This window comes from Engraulis encrasicolus, chromosome 13, assembly GCF_034702125.1.
Source record: "Engraulis encrasicolus isolate BLACKSEA-1 chromosome 13, IST_EnEncr_1.0, whole genome shotgun sequence".
Classification (NCBI taxonomy): domain Eukaryota; kingdom Metazoa; phylum Chordata; class Actinopteri; order Clupeiformes; family Engraulidae; genus Engraulis; species Engraulis encrasicolus.
The window spans coordinates 45259542-45274541 of record NC_085869.1 but is presented as its reverse complement, the minus strand read 5'-3'; the positions used below and the strand labels follow the sequence as shown (position 1 = coordinate 45274541).

The 15000-nt window shown below is 43.8% G+C and overlaps 1 protein-coding gene across 1 annotated transcript in view; it reads left to right on the top strand.

Annotated features, from left to right (window-relative positions):
• The window catches only part of LOC134461245 (coiled-coil domain-containing protein 148-like), a 95345-nt gene that overhangs the window by 59709 nt on the left and 20636 nt on the right, over positions 1-15000 (top strand). Inside the window, exon 12 of the mRNA XM_063214028.1 lies at positions 14546-14686. Within this exon, the coding sequence (XP_063070098.1) occupies positions 14546-14686 (141 nt within the window). The remainder of the gene's footprint in view (positions 1-14545; positions 14687-15000) is intronic.

Sequence of the window (15000 nt, the reverse complement as noted above, 5' to 3'; positions counted from 1 at the left end):
AAAGGCATGTGTGAGTGACTATTTTCTGTGTGTTTAAGTGCGTGTGTATGTGTGTGTGCTTATCTACAGTGTGTGTTTGCTCCATGAAAGAACCCATTAGCAGCTCCCTTTATATAGATCCCCCAGTCAGCCAGTCAGTCAAGTCAGCTAGCGCCGTGGCCACAGTATACAGTGGCTGCCAACTGAACAATGCAGCAGCACATTAGAGCTGAGCTGAGGCGTCGGAGGGACGGAGGGAGCGCTTTAGCAGAGCGATTATGAAATGGCAGCTGCTCTTTTGTGCGCTGGCATTTACAGATATACACGACTCATTAACCTCCAACGCAAGGATGGCTGATGTCGGCAGAATGGCGTGGAAAAAAACTAGTAATGAAGTTTTAGGGGAGAAAAAAAATTGGAAGGTAGCTTTCTGTTTCGTAACCTCAGGTGGCAAAGTTGTCTTTCAGACAAATTGGGAATAAATAGTGTGGGTTTGGCAGTGCTGAAGGTTTTGTGGGAGGTTTACTTCAATAAACAATTTTCCAAGTTCAGACCAGGTAAAGACTAGCCAGACTGAGACTGTGAAACTTGTGCAATGAGTGTACACACAAGGAAATTGCATGCGGTGCTGAGGAATGGAGGAGTGGAGCTTGTGTGTGTGTGTGTGTGTGTGTGTGTGTGTGTGTGTGTGTGTGTGTGTGTGTGTGTGTGTGTGTGTGTGTGTGTCTGTGTGTGTGATGTGTGATGTGTGGCTGTGGTGTGTCTGTGCATGTGTGTGGTGTGAGTGAGTGTGTGTGTGGTAATGGTAATGTTTTGTCCGAAGCTTTGCTACCTCCACCGGTGGCTGCTTGCGAGTAGCTCAGAGGCAGGCAGAAAAAAAGGCAGAGCTGGCAAAAATTGTTTGTTTTCTTCTCACATACACTCACACTTACACTTACACTCACACTCACATTCACGTTCACATTCACACACACACACTCTCTTTCTCTGTCTCTGTCTCTGTCTCTGTCTCTCTCTCTCTCTCTCTCTCTCTCTCTCTCTCTCTCTCTCTCTCTCTCTCTCTCTCTCACTCACACACTCTCTCTCTCCCACACACACACACACACACACACACACACACACACACACACACACACACACACACACACACACACACACACACACACACACACACACACACACACACACACTTTCAGTCTTCTGGTTCCCACCGTTTGGCCCCGAGTTATCTTATCTGGGGCAGTGTGGCCCTTGATTGATGGTGCAATTATGGTAGATAGTTATTGGGGCGGGTAAAACAGTGTGTGTGTGTGTGTGTGTGTGTGTGTGTGTGTGTGTGTGTGTGTGTGTGTGTGTGTGTGTGTGTGTGTGTGTGTGTGTGTGTGTGTGTGTGTGTGTGTGTGTGTGTGTGTGTGTGTGTGTGAGCACATTGCGTGTATTCTTTTACGGTGTTTTTTATACTCTCCCAGGTGTGTGCGTGTGCGTGTGTGTGTGCGTGTGCGTGTGCGTGTGCGTGTGCGTGTGCGTGTGCGTGTGCGTGTGCGTGTGTGTGTGCGTGTGCGTGTGTGTGTGTGCGAGCATGGATGTGTGTATGTGCCAAACGGATTACACAACAGGGGAACTCATTTGTGAAATTGTACCTGTACCTGTAGCTTCAACTGTATTCACTACAGACGGTATTGATGAAATGCAACTTGAAAGTTTTGCTTTATTATGAAGTTTGCTTTGCTCAAAGCAACAGAATATTTCCTCACTGCCAAATTAACTCAACGTCTATCAAAGTTTCCTGTATGCCACACACAGTGCCAAAAAACTCATATTGGTGTAGTAGTGTAAAATGTTTTAACTTGTGTATTTTATTAGATATTCTTTATAGATATTCCAAACTGTGCTGGTAAATGTAGCTGTTTTGGTGCAGTGAAGCACCAGCGATGTATAAAGTAATAGAAATGAAGGGCTTCGTTGCAAAATGTCTTTTATCCATTTTCGACATTTCAGGAAACTGACATTTGTGTATTGGGCATTGCATACCATTTTAAAAAGCATATTACATAGTAGGTTTTAAAAAAGTATGTTCTCAAAATATTTGAATGGCAAGAATTCACATGTAGATAAAAGGGTATATGAACAGTCATGTCCAATAATAAAATGCAAATGTAAAAAAAGATATTTTAAGTAATGTTGCAACGGAACTCTTCAAATACTCTTACTCTTCATCAGGTTCAGTGGGATGCATAAACTTTATTAAGATCACGTACTACAGGGCTGTTGTTATTACATCAGTAAGATTACTTGTTCTTCTGCCGTATGCACCTCTGTGAAGCACTATGCTGTATGCATGCATACTTTCGGTAAGCTCTGAGCCTTGTCTCTCACCATGAGTCCACAGTAAAACTCTACACTCCACTATGAGATACCGGTGTGTGTGTGTGTGAGAAACCAGTTTGTTCAAACTCCCCTGCGTCAGAGGATGTGAAACAGACTGTGTTGTCTACCACCTCTTCATCGGTGCTATCAAGGGTGTGTCTGTGTGTGTGCCTTCGTGTATGTGTGCGTGTGTGTGCGTGTCTGCGTGTGTGTGCGCGTGCGTGCAGGTGTGTGTGTGTGTGTGTGTGTGTGTGTCTGTGTGCGCGCGTGTGTGTGTGTGTGTGTGTGTGACTGGTTGTGTGTGTGTGTGTGTGTGTGTGTGTGTGTGTCTGTGCATGTGCGCGTGTGCATGTGTGTGCCTTTATGTGTGTGTGTGTGTGTGTGTGTGTGTGTGTGTGTGTGTGTGTGTGTGTGTGTGTGTGTGTGTGTGTGTGTGTGTGTGTGTGTGTGTGTGTGTCAGACTGTTTACACTACGCCACCTCCAAAGCTCTCTCTCTCTCTCTCTCTCTCTCTCTCTCTCTCTCTCTCTCTCTCTCTCTCTCTCTCTCTCTCTCTCTCTCTGGCCATCAAAGAGTGGGAGGCTCTGTGGGGGGAGCTGTTTTATTTGGTTGTAAAAAGCCCAAACTCATTTGTCTCATCCTGTCACTTAAAGCCACCGCCACCGGGGTGGTAATGGTGGTGGTGGTGTTGGTGATGATGGAGTTGAGGTTTTATTCTGGAAAATTCCCAAGATGGTCTCCTCAAACCTCTCATGGCTCCTTATCTCGTCTAAGGATGTGTTGTCTGGTAAATGAAGCAGTGATGGGCACGCTCAACTTCTAAAGTAAAATAAATAACTTTGGGTGTGCGTAAAAAGGTGTGCAAACATAAAATGGAGAAAAACCTGCTCGCTACGCACTGATGATGGCTTAAGGGCTGAAATGTGTCTCCTTGTGGACATGGTGGTATAATAAATAATGAGGCTCAGCTCGGGAGTGTGTTTTTTCTCTCTCCATTTATTATGTCAGGTAAATGAGCCACTCATACTTTGTCATTTTTAACTGAGGGTCTGGCTTCAGTTCCACAGGTTAGAATTTTACCTAACGATGATGCCGTTGCGAATGATGGTGATAACGTTGACAATGTGATTAGGATGAATGATTTTAATGCTTTTAGGGCATTTTCATGCTTGGTCCCTTTCAGCCGCTTAAACTCAGACCTGTGACTCAGCATTTTCTGTGCATAACTGTATGTAAACACTCCAAAGCGTGCCCAAACCCCTTGGAAGTGAACTGTACTAAGACCATATCAACAAAGGTCTCAATATGGTCCACTTCCGAGGGTCTGGGTACAATGAAGAGTCCTGCCAAGTTAGACCTGTGTAAATGTAATCACTTAAGGAGAGCTCTAGAGGACCGGGCGTGATCAAAAAGTGGACTGACACCCCATACAAGTCTAAAGGGACAGGAAAGAGCACCTGGTCATTTTTGTAATACACTCACAATGTGAAAACAAAGATAACTCAGAACAGTTCATTTAAAGGGGACTGTATCTGAAAATACCCTTAGAAAGGAACAGGAAGACCTACACTGTGATTGGCTGGCTCTAATGTCAATATAATTGGCAGTCTAGCACTGGCCAGCCCTGCATCACATGATGTTTTTATTCGTGGCTCATACAAAGGTTTATAGTCAGGTTAATTATGTATCATAATGACCAAACCTATTGATTTGAGAAAGGCAGATCCATCACCTTAAACATTAAGATGTAATACTTCTCAATATGATAAATTCAGGAAAGGAAGTAAGGACATGGTTTACCAGGCTAGATGTCTCTGTGGGTCAAACTATTTTTAATGTGGCAATTAATGGGAAAGTGACTTCAGATGCTTCAGATGTTATCTAGCTGCAGCAAAGGAGACATCACCCCCCCCCTCCCACACACACATACACGCACACACACACACAAACACATACACACAGAAACACACACACGCTTAAGCAAACCTATCGTCGCCAAAGAACTCATCTGCTAATTACAGGGAGGCGCTCCTTAACTGTCAGAACAGGAAGCAAACAGCCCAAGCTAATTTATGTTAACACTCGCAGCCTGTCATATTCACCACCACGCAGCAGAGAGTGATCATCAAAGTTTATTAAGTGCACATGGTTGGCATGTTTTAATATGCGCAGAAGGAAAGAGATGGAAATTTCTCACTCATTCCCCTCTCTCACAACATCGGGATGAAAAAAAAGCACAAAAAAAAACTTGGCTGGTATCAAAACCGAAAGGAAATGAGGCGGGAAAATGCCGCTGCAATTAGGGAATATGAGAGTAACTGTCATGTCTTGCCGCCATCTTCATCTGTCAGTCCACTGATTTGGCTCATGTTTTCTCGCACCCCTTTGAGTAAAACCGTACACCAGAAATGAGCTGCGCTACCCAAGAAGCAAAGGTCGCAGAAGAAGTTTCGCCATGAATTGGTTTTATTAGCTCTGGACGTGACATGTGATCAGCTAAATACAACATGCCAATAACAGCTCTGACTTGTCAGCCCGGGACATTTGGAGATATGAACATTCCAGTTGGTTTTCGCTGAACCGCGTCATAGCTCATTACCATAATATTAGCTTGACTTTAACTGCTGAAATTCGTTCTTATCCCCCAAGGTCGTTCTGGTCGCTCTCGTCGCCCAGGTCGCTCTGGTCGCTTTGGTCACTTTATTCGCAGACCCTCCATAGAGAAATAATGACTTCCGTCGCTCAGGTAGTAGGTCACTTTTGGTAGCTTAAGAGATTGCATGAGTAACAATGCAATAACCATGCAGCTCTTTTCTGGTTTAATCCCTGTTATGACTGAGGAAAAACTGGGGCTATTTCATTTGTATTGACCATTTTCTTACACGACAGTGGCATTTCAAAATGAGCCCGGCATGTGGATCTGTGTGTGTGTGTGTGTGTGTGTGTGTGTGTGTGTGTGTGTGTGTGTGTGTGTGTGTGTGTGTGTGTGTGTGTGTGTGTGAGAGAGAGAGAGAGTGTGTGTGGCTTGGCCAGCGCATCCTGTCTGTGACGTTTACATTGACATTTCACGTTAGCGTCAGTCAGAATGAATCGGCCTGTTCTCAGCTAATCCGTTGCCTGGGAAAACAGGCTGCAATGAAAAAAAAACTCACTTCACATTTATCACTGGAGTAAATGCTATGATTGATTGTGTATCTGTCTGGTATACAGAGGTATTTGAAAGACCTTGCCTATGCAAAAAGAAAAATCTGTCCAAGGGCGGTGCGGCAGACCAAGCTTCATCAATGAACTTGGTGCAACAGCCACAGTAATTTCACGGTGCTTCATGGATAAGAAAAAGCGACAGGATGCAGAAAGCAATCTTTTTTTCTTTTTTTTGTTTTAACATTCTTTTTTATTTCGCTTTAGAATATACATGACATCATAAAACAAGTCTGAGTATTTTTTGGCATTAAATGTAATAACTGACAATACAAAAAAAAATCCAGAAAAAAATAAAATAAATAAATAAATAACAGAAAAACTAATATTAACATAATGACAGCCAAAGGTATATGACCAAAGACAATTGAAGGATCAAATACAAAGAAAAAGAAAAGAAGAGAGAGAAAAAAAAAAAAAAACATACAAAAAGACCACATCAAAATATTTTGTGACTTTTCACAATCTTTGCTATGGAGTACACTTTTTGCTCTAGCCTATTATATGGACAGTGTGGTGTGTGTCTTTATATAGTCTAGGAAAGGTCCCCATATTTTCCTATAAGTGTCTGTTGTTGGACCCTTTGCTAAGTCCTTAAGAGAATGTCTTACTTTTTCCAATTTGAGGAAATACAGAACTTCCTTGACCCAATGTGTTACAGTTGGGGGTTTACAGTCTTTCCATTTCATCAAAATCAGCCGTCTGGCCAGAAGTGTTAGGAAGGCAATACTATGGGATTGTGCATTAGTTAGACCTAAATGATCAGGTACCACCCCAAATATCCCAATCACAGGACATGGTGATACTGGTTGATCAAGGAAACCTGATATTATGTCAAAGATGGATGACCAATATTTTGCTAGTTTATGACATGACCAGAACATGTGGGTATGTGATGCAGGAGCGCACTTACATCGATCGCATAGAGGGTCAACATCAGGAAAACGTTTAGACATTCTTAATTTAGTCCAGTGGGAACGTGTAAAACTTTAAATTGTAGGAACCCATGTCTGGCACATATTGAAGAGCTATGAACCCCGGTCCAAGGCTGCTTCCCACGTTTCTTCACTAATTGACTCCCCAAGCTCACCTTCCCATTGAGATTTCAATTCAGAGGTGTTTGAGGATGAAAGTGCCATCAGCCTGCCATAACAGGCTGATATGATACCCTTGAATGACAAAGGCCTCAATAGTACATGGTCATAGGGAGCACAAGGAGGTTGACTTGGAAATGTTGGGGATATATTCCTAATATAGTTACGAATTTGAAGAAAGCGGAAAAAATGTTTTTTTGGGATATTATACGTGTCATGGAGATACTGGAAAGAAACAAAAGTACTATTGTGATATAAATTCTCAAACTGCTTAATCCCTGCGTTGTGCCATATTAGGAAAGCCTTGTCGATAACAGATGGTTTAAAGCAATGATTAGCATAGACGGGTGCTCTAAATGAAATGGAGTGCCAGCCAAAATGCCTCCTGATCTGTGTCCATATTTTCATAGATGTTTTCACCAGCAAATTAGTTGTATGATTTGTTTTTGATGAAAGAGGTGAATATACAAGAGCTGCTAGTGAAGATGGTTTACATGACTGTGATTCAATATACTGCCAAGAAAGTGCATCAGCACCAGGGTCCTCATATAGCCAATGCAACATAGGTCTTATGTTACATGCCCAATAGTATAATTGAAAATCAGGAAGAGACATGCCACCTAAACGTTTTGGTTGGGTCAGCAAACCTTTTCTTGCCCTAGCAGTTTTGTGGTTCCAAATGAAAGATGAAAGGATGCTGTCAAGTTTGCGAAAAAAGGACTTTGGGATAAAAACCGGGATATTCTGGAACAGATACGTAAACTTGGGGAGTATAGACATTTTTTTATAGAATTTAATTCGTCCTGCAACAGACAGGGGGAGTTGAGTCCAGCGTTTTAAGAGCTGTTCAACTTTTGCCACAAGAGGGGTGAAATTCTCTTTAAACAGCTTTGAGAATTTATCTGGCACATTGATTCCCAGATATGTAAACTTAGACGTTACTTTGAAAGGGGATGTGTTGAATGACATTGAACAAGCTACATTATTTACTGGGAAGAGCTCGCTCTTAGAGAGGTTAATTTTATAACCTGAGAGCTTACCAAATCTTTCCAATATATTTAGTGCAGCTGGGAGTGAATGAGAGTAGTCAGAGAGGTATAATAATAGGTCATCTGCATAGAGTGAAACTCTATGTTCTTGACCCTCCCTGAAAATCCCTGTGAGTTGCGTTGTCTGGCGTAAAAACAAGGCCAATGGCTCAATTGCAACAGCAAACAACAGGGGTGACAAAGGGCACCCCTGTCGCGTGCCACGTGAGACTGAGAAAGGTTCAGACGAAACATTATTTGTCCTCACTGAAGACATAGGGGCTGCATATAATAATTTGACCCATGAAATGAAGTTTTTTCCAAAACCAAATCTTTCTAATGTATAAAACAAATATCGCCAGCTAATTCTGTCAAATGCAGTTTCAGCATCCAATGAAATAATTACCTCTGATGTAGTAGCCTGGATGGATGATAAATAATATTGAAAAGTCGACGAATGTTGAAAAAGGAAAACCTGTTTTTAACAAATCCAGTTTGGGTCTGGAGAGATAATATGTGGAAGTATAGACTCTAGACGAGTGGCCAGGACCTTTTGCTAAAATCTTAAAATCAACTGGCAAAAGTGATACTGGGCGATATGAGCCACATAGAAGGGGGTCCTTATTTTTCTTTAATAACAAGATAATAGATGCCTCACATAACGTTTGGGGCAGATGTCCCAATTCAAATGACTCGTTGTACATATCTAATAACAGTGGTATCAACTGAGCAGAGAATGCTTTGTAAAAATTCCACTGTGAAGCCGTCAGGTCCCAGGACTTTTGTTGGTTTGCAGGGCAGATATAGCTGCCTTAAACCTCTTCAAGAGATATTGGGCTGTCTAAGGAGTCTACAGTGGCTTCATCAACCTGAGGGATAGTAATATCTGTAAAGAACTGCTCCATCTCCACTGGGGTACAATTTTGTTCAGAAGTATATAATGATATATAATGTTCCCTAAAGGCATTATTTATTTCTGAAAAGTCATGTGTAAGCCCATTTGGTGTCTTGATTTCAGAAATAATGTTAGAAGCAGATGACTGTCTAAGCTGGTGAGCAAGAAGCCTATGTGCTTTTTCACCAGATTCATAGTATAAATGCCTAGATCTAAGTATCATTTTTTCAATATCCTTTGTAGTAAGTGTATCAAATTCTGCTTTGACAAGAAGACGGTCCTTAATTAGTTCAGGTGAAGGATCACTGGCTAGCTGGTCATCAATTTGACGAATTTGTTGAGTCAGACGAGTTATTTCCTGTGAGTGCTGTTTTTTCTGGAATGATGATATAGATATCAAGCGACCCCTCATGAAGGCTTTAAGAGCTTCCCAAATTGTACAGTGGGACACGTCTGGAGTAGAGTTTGTATGTATGTAAAAGTCAAGGCTAGCAGCAATAACCCTGGTCATATATTCATCTGAAAGCATACTTGTATCAAATCTCCACCGTGGATGGGTCATTGGTATGTCATCAAATTTTAGTTTAAGAGAAAGAGGTGAGTGATCAGAAATGACTATTGCTTCATATGTACAAGCCTTGACTGATGGGATGAGCTTCTTGTCCAAAAGAAAATAATCAATACGGGAGATTGTTTGGTGAACATTAGAAAAAAATGAGTAAGCCCTACTAGTTGGGTTAAGAGAACGCCACACATCCACCACGGCGTAATCTGTGAGGAAACTATTGATAACCTTAGCTGACCTGGATGTAGTTATTTGTCTTTTAGATGACCTATCCAGCGAGGAGTCCAGGCAAGTGTTCAGGTCGCCACCTACGATCAGCTGATGAGAGTCAAGGTTTGGAATAGAAGATAGAAACTTAACAAAAAAACCCTCATCGTCATAATTAGGTGCATACACATTGGCCAAAATTACAGGAGTATTGAATAAAGTCCCAGTGACAATTACATATCTCCCTCCCCTATCAGCAATAACATCTGAAGCAGTAAACATTACATTTTTGTGAATTATGATGGCAACCCCCCTGGCCCTGCTATTGAAGAGGGAGTGAAAACTCTGTGAGAGACCAACTCCTTCTCAGTTTCATCTGTTCAGAGACGGACAGATGCGTTTCTTGAAGAAATGCAATCTGAACATGCAGGGTGTTTAAATGTGCCAACACCTTGTTGAGTTTCGTGGGACGACCTAGTCCTTTGACATTCCAGCTAGCAAAATTAATATAAGCCATGATATCACCATAGGCAATATATTTGTAAATTTGTATCCATAGCAAGTGTATATTGTAAAATGTATTGTGGCCATAAAACAAAAAATAGGTTAAAGCAACGAATAAAAACAATACAAAAATAACAACAATAAAATACTGCATTAACCCCCCTATTCCCACCCAACCAAGCACCCCCCCAACATGGGTGCAGAAGACTCACTCTATACCCCAACATGAAGCTTTGACTGCAGCTTCGGAGCCGTGAAACCACAGCTGTTCAGTGGAGGAGGCAAAAAAAACCTATGCCGCCAGGTGTCATAAAGTCTGTAATGATTGTAAGACCAAAAAAAAGAGAGCAAAAAAAAACCTTGCTGTAGCCTGCTCAGACATAAAAATCCAAGCATATTTGTGACATAACATTTAACCAATCACCAGAATAGAGTAGGCAACGTGTAGCCTATGCCCACTATGCAACCACTTAAAAAAGACGCTACATAAGAATTGTCTTTGCGTTCAGAGAGTCAGTCCGTTTAAATGTCGATCAAACTACACAGCTGAGATACACTGTTTCAACATTCCTGACTGAAAAAAAATGAATGAAAGGGCAACCTGTATAAGAAGATCGTCACACGCCAGGCACCTGAGCTTTTGAGGCTAACTGGACATACTTCAAAGCCTTTTTTGGATCCTTGAAGCGTTGTTCCTCTTTGTCGCGCAGGGTGATTCTGAGGGTAGCAGGATACCTGAAGCCAAACCGAGCATCGGGGATGTTTTGGAGCATCTTTCTCACGTCGCTGAACGCAGCCCGCTTTTTGGCTTCAGCAGCAGTCAGGTCCCCGGATATGTAGATGGCATTTTCGTTGTACTCAAGGGCTCCTTTTTCTTTTGTCAGGCGAAGTATTTCTTCTTTGACGTGGAAGAAGTGGACCCTCATGATGAACGGTCTGGGTGCACCGGGCTTGGGCTGGGAGAGGGTTAATCGGTGGGCACGGTCAATGAGTGGCGTTTCCTCGAGGTCTAAAATGTCTTTTAGGAAATTTGAGATGAACTCCGTCGGCTTATTGCCCTCCTCTCCCTCAGCAATGCCAACTATCCGCAAGTTGTTCCTCCTCGATCTGTTTTCCAAATCCTCACATTTATCTTGCAGCCTTTGTATTTCCCCTCTCATAGCGGCCCACGGTAGCTTCCAGTTCGGTCACTGTATCGCTAGTCTTTGTGGCTGAGTCCTCAACGGCAGTAAGCCTCTCCTCTTGTAGATTAATGGACTCCTGTATAGCCCCCGTTGTAGAACCCAGTTCCGACCTAACCGCGACAATGTCTGCTTGAAGCCCTTGAACTGCAGACTCAATTGTATTACATATTTCGGATTTAAATGATTCCAGTATCTCTCGTAGCATAGTCGCCGTTACCTCCTCATCAGCAGCATGCGGTTGGCTAGCAGAAGCGGCGGCACGATGCTGCTTACTTTGCTTCGACGATTTCCCTGATCCCGACATTGCAACAACGAAAATGGATAAACAAATAAGTCCAAGGTGATTAGGAAACGTCAAGAGATGATTAGAGAAAGTAAATATACCGATGTGTTGGTCTTTTTTTGGAAATAAAATGACACCTGTTGGGAGCTCAAAAGTTTCACGTCCTCATCGCATGCCGCGCAACAGCGCCCGCCGCAGAAAGCAATCTTAATAAACTGCAAAGGCTTTGAAAGTTTTTGAAAAGAGAAATATGGCACTTTTAGGTGTTAGGTTGAAAAATAATTATTCAGTGCATTTAAAATGGTGAAGGGCTCTCCATCTGTGTGTTAATGTTAACTTCACACACCCAAACGGAACAGCAGTCTGGGTGGCCTTGGCAACAAATAACACCCCCGAGTATGAATGAGCGACAGAAATGGCAACCCACCAATGACCTCTCCCTCCCTCAGGTGTAAACGAGCTTGTATGCCTTGCACGGACAAGCTGAGGAGAGGAGAGGAGAGGAGAGGAGAGGAGAGGAGAGGAGAGGAGAGGAGAGGAGTGAAGAGAGGAGAGGAGATGAGAGGCGGGCAAGGAGAGGAGAGGAGAGTTGGGGAGAGAAGAGGAGATGAGAGGAGATGGAGGGTTGGATAGGTGGAGATGGAGGGGAGGAGAGGAGGGGAGGAGAGGCGTAGATGGAGGGGAGGAGAGGTGGGGGTGGATGGGAGGAGTGTTTATTCCCCAGCCCTGGCCATGGCCTGCTTAGATTGACAGTAGTGGAGGTGGCAGCCCCTAATGTGTGATGGAGTGAGTGAATAAGTGCCAATGCTGGGGGTGGTGAGAGAGAGGTCTTCTGGACGTGAGGAGAGAGGAGAGAGACCTCAGGACTTGGCAGGAGAGGTTAGAGGAGGGAGGGGAGCGTTCAGCCCTTGGACAGCCTCTATTGTACATGGTGATGTGTTGCTGTGTGGCATCATGCTGTGTTTAACTATGACACACTGTGCTGTGCTGCATTGTACTTTGCTGGACATAATGTACTGTTTTAGGTTATGCTGAAACGAACATGCTGCTGTACTTTGCTGGCTGGGTGGTGTTGTTACAATACTGTGTTGTGCTGTGAAGGACTGTGACATCCTGGAGTGTGCTACACTTTGTTGTGAAATCAATCAATCAATCAATCAATCAATCAATCAATCAATCAATCAATCAATCAATCAAACAATCAAACAATCAAGCATTTCATCTGTATAGCACGTTATCTTACAGTCATTCAATGTGCTTAAAGCAAAATATAAAGTATCATACACACTCAATGTGCTCCATTGGTCTACATGTGCCGTATGTGGGTCTTGTGTGTTGTGCTGCATGCACATTATGCAGAACTTCCTCTTGCACTTTAAAGAGTATAGCGAAGGAGTCTTGGGTCACCGCAGTTGCTATTGAAAGTACCTACTTTTCCATATTAAATTCCACTTTGAGATACCCCACAGCACAACATATGACTCATAGATATTTACTATAAGGAAAATGAAAAGCAATTAACCTGTGACATCCGCTTAAATCTATGGTGCTGAAATACTCTGTTGTGCAGTGTTGGACCAGAGAGGAAGGGATTCATTAATTGGACTGTGACGTGACATGTGGCTCTGTATTGTAGTGATGGGGATACAGAAGCTACAGTGCAGCGTCACATATTCCAAATGTGAAGTGACAGTGAAAGCTCACCTGGGAAACTCTGACTCCCATTGTCATTGTGGCATAGCACTCCATACCACATAAGTGCACACTGTGCACGCACCAAAATTGCATTTACGCCTCACCCGTGCAAGGGGGCAGCCTCCAATGGCGCCCCAAGGGAGCAGTGAGGCAGGATGGTACCATGCTCAGGCTACCTCAGTCATGGAGGTAGCAATGGTTAATTACTCCCCTCACCAACCTGCCGGGTTAGGAGTCGATCACAAACCCTAACTGCTTACCCATGACTACCTTCAGGTCAAAAGCCAGGTCTTTTAGGAATATCTGGCACTGGATTGTAGCTTCTGAATATCCAGGTTGCCCATCACTGCCGCTGTGCTGTGCAGGGTTGAGTGGGGTGGGGTGGGGTGGGGCTGATCGATGTCCACGTCTGTCCACCTGTTTGGAATGCTCCAGCTGAGTGCTCAGCAGTAGCAGCAGGCATCTGGGGGCCCCCAAGCTAAGCAGCCCTGTCAGTCAGGAACACTCAACCATGGCTTACTGCAGGGTTTCCCAAACTGGGGTGCGTGGCCTGCCATAAGGGGGTGCGCGAGCTGAATAGAGCAATGGCGGATATGTGTGTTTTTAAACAGCATTAATGAACAATAAGTAGTTTTTAATTGGATTGTGAATTGTTTGCTGGAAGGGTCCATTGGAAGTGTATTGTGTCATAGTATGTCATGCAACAAGTTACATTGTAATGAGGGCATAAAAACCATTGGGTCTATTGGGAATGAGGATTGCCCAAAATGACTGCATAATGTGCGGTCATTTGCCATCTCATAGCGCAAACATATGCTTAGGGGGTGCGCGAACCACATTGAAATCTACATGGGGGTGCACAGGGGGTAAAGTTTGGGAACCATGGCTTACTGCATGGGCCTACAGGGCCCAGGCCCAGGGGCCCAAGAGCCAAGGGGGCCCTGAAGCCCCTTTATTTCCATTCTCACACTGCATTAAATATTGCACTGTATTTTCAAATTTTCTCAAGGGACAAACCCCAACAACATAGCATCTTCAATTTCTGGCCTAAAACCTTGAAACCCTTTTTGGAAGCTAGCAACAGCCATGGAGGGGGGGCTTTCTTGCTGGCTGTCCCTGGGGCCCATGAAATCATAGTCCGTCTCCTGGGAATATGGAGGAGGAAACTCTGGACTGGTTGTGTGCAGAATTTAGACTGTGCTCAGAGGGGAGGAAGTGTACTTGAAGGCCTGTGTATGTGTGTTACGTGTGTTTTTGCGTGTGTCTGAGCTTGTGTGTGTGTGTGTGTGTGTGTGTGTGTGTGTGTGTGTGTGTGTGTGTGTGTGTGTGTGTGTGTGTGTATGAGTGATTCTGTGTGTCACTGTGTGTGTGTGTGGGGGGTGTGTGTGTAAATGTTGTCATGTGCATGTGCATCGACAATCAAACTCACAGAACCATGTCTGACTCACAGGCTAATACTATGGTACTCTGTGTGTGTGTGCGTGACCGTAGCTCACAGACCAGTGTGTGTTTGTGTGTGTGTGTGTGTGTGTGTGTGTGTCCAGCTCCAGCAGTGGCGTGCGCGTCAGGAGGAGGTGTCCCGGCTGGAGGAGGCAATCGCGGAGAGGAGTCGCGAGGAGGAGCAGGAGAGACTCAGGAGGGAGCAGGAGAGACACGCAGCCAAGAGGACACAGCAGAAGGAGCAGGTGCTGTAGACACACACAAACACTCACACACACACACACACACACACACACACACACACACACACACACACACACACACACACACACACACACACACACACACACACACACACACAAACCAAGAGGACATAGCAGAAGGAGCAGGTACTGTAGACACACACGCATACACACACACACACACACACCCTTCCACCTCTCCCTCGCCCGTCAAGTCATTTAATTCAGTTCCATTCCAGAGAGTGTTCAAGTTGAAAGAGCTTTGTTTGCTTAATGAAAATTTAAGTTTGCACTGAGAAAGGACTTTAATACACTTT